Source organism: Malurus melanocephalus, unplaced genomic scaffold (assembly GCF_030028575.1).
Source record: "Malurus melanocephalus ecotype Western Australia unplaced genomic scaffold, MMel_1.1 scaffold_378, whole genome shotgun sequence".
In the NCBI taxonomy this organism is placed as follows: Eukaryota; Metazoa; Chordata; class Aves; order Passeriformes; family Maluridae; genus Malurus; species Malurus melanocephalus.
Window position 1 is genome coordinate 683009 of NW_026623610.1, and position 2722 is coordinate 685730.

The 2722-nt window shown below is 63.8% G+C and overlaps 1 protein-coding gene across 1 annotated transcript in view; it reads left to right on the forward strand.

Moving 5' to 3' along the window:
• The window catches only part of ARHGAP44 (Rho GTPase activating protein 44), a 21475-nt gene that overhangs the window by 14396 nt on the left and 4357 nt on the right, over positions 1–2722 (forward strand). The window contains exons 10-14 of the mRNA XM_057378880.1: positions 4–82; positions 344–524; positions 1174–1191; positions 1449–1670; positions 2566–2716. Of these exons, the coding sequence (XP_057234863.1) occupies positions 4–82; positions 344–524; positions 1174–1191; positions 1449–1670; positions 2566–2716 (651 nt within the window). The remainder of the gene's footprint in view (positions 1–3; positions 83–343; positions 525–1173; positions 1192–1448; positions 1671–2565; positions 2717–2722) is intronic.

Consider the following 2722-nt stretch of genomic DNA (forward strand, 5'->3'; position numbering starts at 1 on the left):
GAGATGATGACGACGCTGTCGCTGCAGATCGTGGGCATCATTGAGCCGCTCATCCAGCACGCGGACTGGTTCTTCCCCGGAGGTAGGGTGAGCCCACGGCCAGGGGCTGGATGGGCTTCCTGGTACGTCCTGTGATGGTCACAGCTCCCAGGTGTGGCTTTGCCAGCCCTCTCTGCTTGCTGGAGCTCAGGCAGGGCTCTGGCCATGCTCAGCACAGCAGTGAGCCTGACCCTGCTGCTCCAGCACYCCCTGAGCATCCCTGCAGTGCCAGCACCCCCAGTCCCTCCCCTCCTGGGGACACCCATCCCAACCACACCCCTCCCTGCTCCTTTGGCACCCCCAGACATCGAGTTCAATGTGACGGGGAACTACGGCAGCCCCCTGCACGTGAACCACAACGCCAACTACAGCTCCATGCCCTCGCCGGACATGGACCACGGTGAGCGCCGGCAGCACGACCAGGCCCGGCGGCCCCTCAGCGTAGCCACCGACAACATGATGCTGGAGTTCTACAAGAAGGATGGGTAGGGTCCCTGCCAGGCCTTGGGGACAGGGAGGGGGTGGCTTTGGCAGCATCCGGGGGGCAGCAGGAGGAGAGGATGCTGCAAAGGAGAGGAGCAGCATCCTGGGGGCAGCAGGAGAGGACATTCGCTATCCCTGGCTTTGTCACCACCTTGGGGTGGGTGGCACTGACCTGCTGGAGGTTGGGTGCTCCCCCTGCTTTCCATGCCAGGCTCGTGGGGATGCTCAGGTGAACCTGGGGCTCAGTGCCTGTCCCCAGCCCGCTGCAGGTGGCAGTGGGGTGGCCCATGGGGTGACACTGGGGCTGTACCATGCCAGAGACAGGTGTCCTGGTGTCCTCAAGGTCTGCAGGATTTGCTCCAAGGGAAGCTCCTCATTCCCAGCCTATGCACGTCCCCCTCTCCATGACATCTCACAGGAACCTCAAACAGTTGAGCTGGCCCCACAAAACACCCCATCCCAAAGAGGTTGCCATTCCCAGAAGATATCCCCAGCTGTCCCAACCACTGGCATAGCCCAGTCCCTGCTATGCCCCTCCTGCCCCCTCTCTCTCAGTCTCACAGCTCCTTTGTCCAGCAATACCCTCTCTCCCTGGGCACTGCCCACTTTCAGGGGTTTCACTCTAATAATTGTATGTTTCTGCCCATGCAGCCTTAGGAAAATCCAAAGGTACTGTATCCTCTGCAGGGTGCTGGGTGGGTGCTGGGTGGGTGCTGGGTGGGCGCTGGTTCTGGGCTGAGGGAGAGGTGGCCGGTGGGTGGCACAAGCCCGTCCCACACTGCCACCCCCCTCTATTGTCCTGTAACTTCATTCTCAGCACTTTCCCGGTGGCAGAGACGTTTCTAGGGACCCCAGGAGAGTGGCAAGGGGGTGCTAGCGGTGCCCTCCCACCGGGTGGGTGCTGACCCTGGTCTCCGTGTCCCCAGCATGGGCGTCAGGGTGATGGACACCTCGTGGGTGGCTCGCCGAGGCACCTCCACGGGSCGCAAGGCGACCTCGGCCCCCCTGGCCGCGCAGTCCCCGGCCCCGCCCGCCGAGCTCCCCCCCACGCCCCACTCGCCCATTCCCGAGCAGTCGCCGGAGATTTCAGCAACGCCYTCCCCGCCTCCCACCAGCTTCGGCTTCCCCCCGGCAGCCGAGCGGACAAGGTAAGGCCACCGGCACCCCGTGTCCCCAGCCGGCCGAGCTCCCCGGGAGTGAGGCAGGAGAGGAAACTCGGCATCCCTGGGGCAGGAGCAGATCCCGGGGGCAAAGGGAGAGGATGCTCAGCATCCCTGGGACAGGAGCAGATCCCGGGGGCAAAGGGAGAGGATGCTCAGCATCCCTGGGACAGGAGCAGATCCCGGGGGCAAAGGGAAGGGATGCTCAGGATCCCTGAGAGAAACAAATCTCAGGGGCAGCAGGAGGAGACACTGCTCAGGATCCCTGGGAAAGGAACATCATCCCAAGGACACAGAGAGAGGATAATCAGGATCCCTGGGAGGGGAACCTCACCCTGGGGGAATCAGGAAAGGATGCTCAGGATCCCTGGAAGAGGAGCAGATCCCGGGGGCAGCAGGAGGAGAGGATGCTCTGCATTCCTGCAGCCACCACCACATTCCCCATCCTGCCATTCCCATGAGAACGGTGCTGCCTTCAGGGGTTTTCCTGAGGGCCCGTTGCCAGGATGTCACTGGGCGGTAGCAGAAACTTGGGCTGGAGGTGCCAGGAAGGTGCAGGGAAACCCCTCAGGGAGCCCATTACCCCTGAGCTCTTCTTCTGCCCGGGATCTAAGTCCGACTTTAATTTGCACAGGTTAGAAGGGAGAAAGTGCCTAAATCCCACTCTTTTGCCCAAAAAGGGAAACAGAGATGGGGCGGGGTGCACACATTGCGGGGAGGCAGCCCCGGGAGGGTCGTGCGTGGGACAAGCCGGGGTGTTCGGCACCACGAGGGCTCCCCCTCCGCTGCTCTGCCCCGCTCTGCCAGCGCTTCTCTTTTCTCAATTTCCCCTCCCTTTTGCGTTACTTCTGCCGGTTTTTACGGTGCTTCTGTACCTTTGCAGCAGGGCTGACCCGGCAGCTGCCTGGCGCAGCGGCGGCCCCAGCGCCCCCCGCCCCGGGGACCCGCCGAGCCCCCGGCTGCGCTGCTCGCCCTGGGCGCAGTCCCTGTGGCCGGGCTGCAGCCGCAGCCTCCCCGCGCCCGCTCCGCTGCCCGTCCCC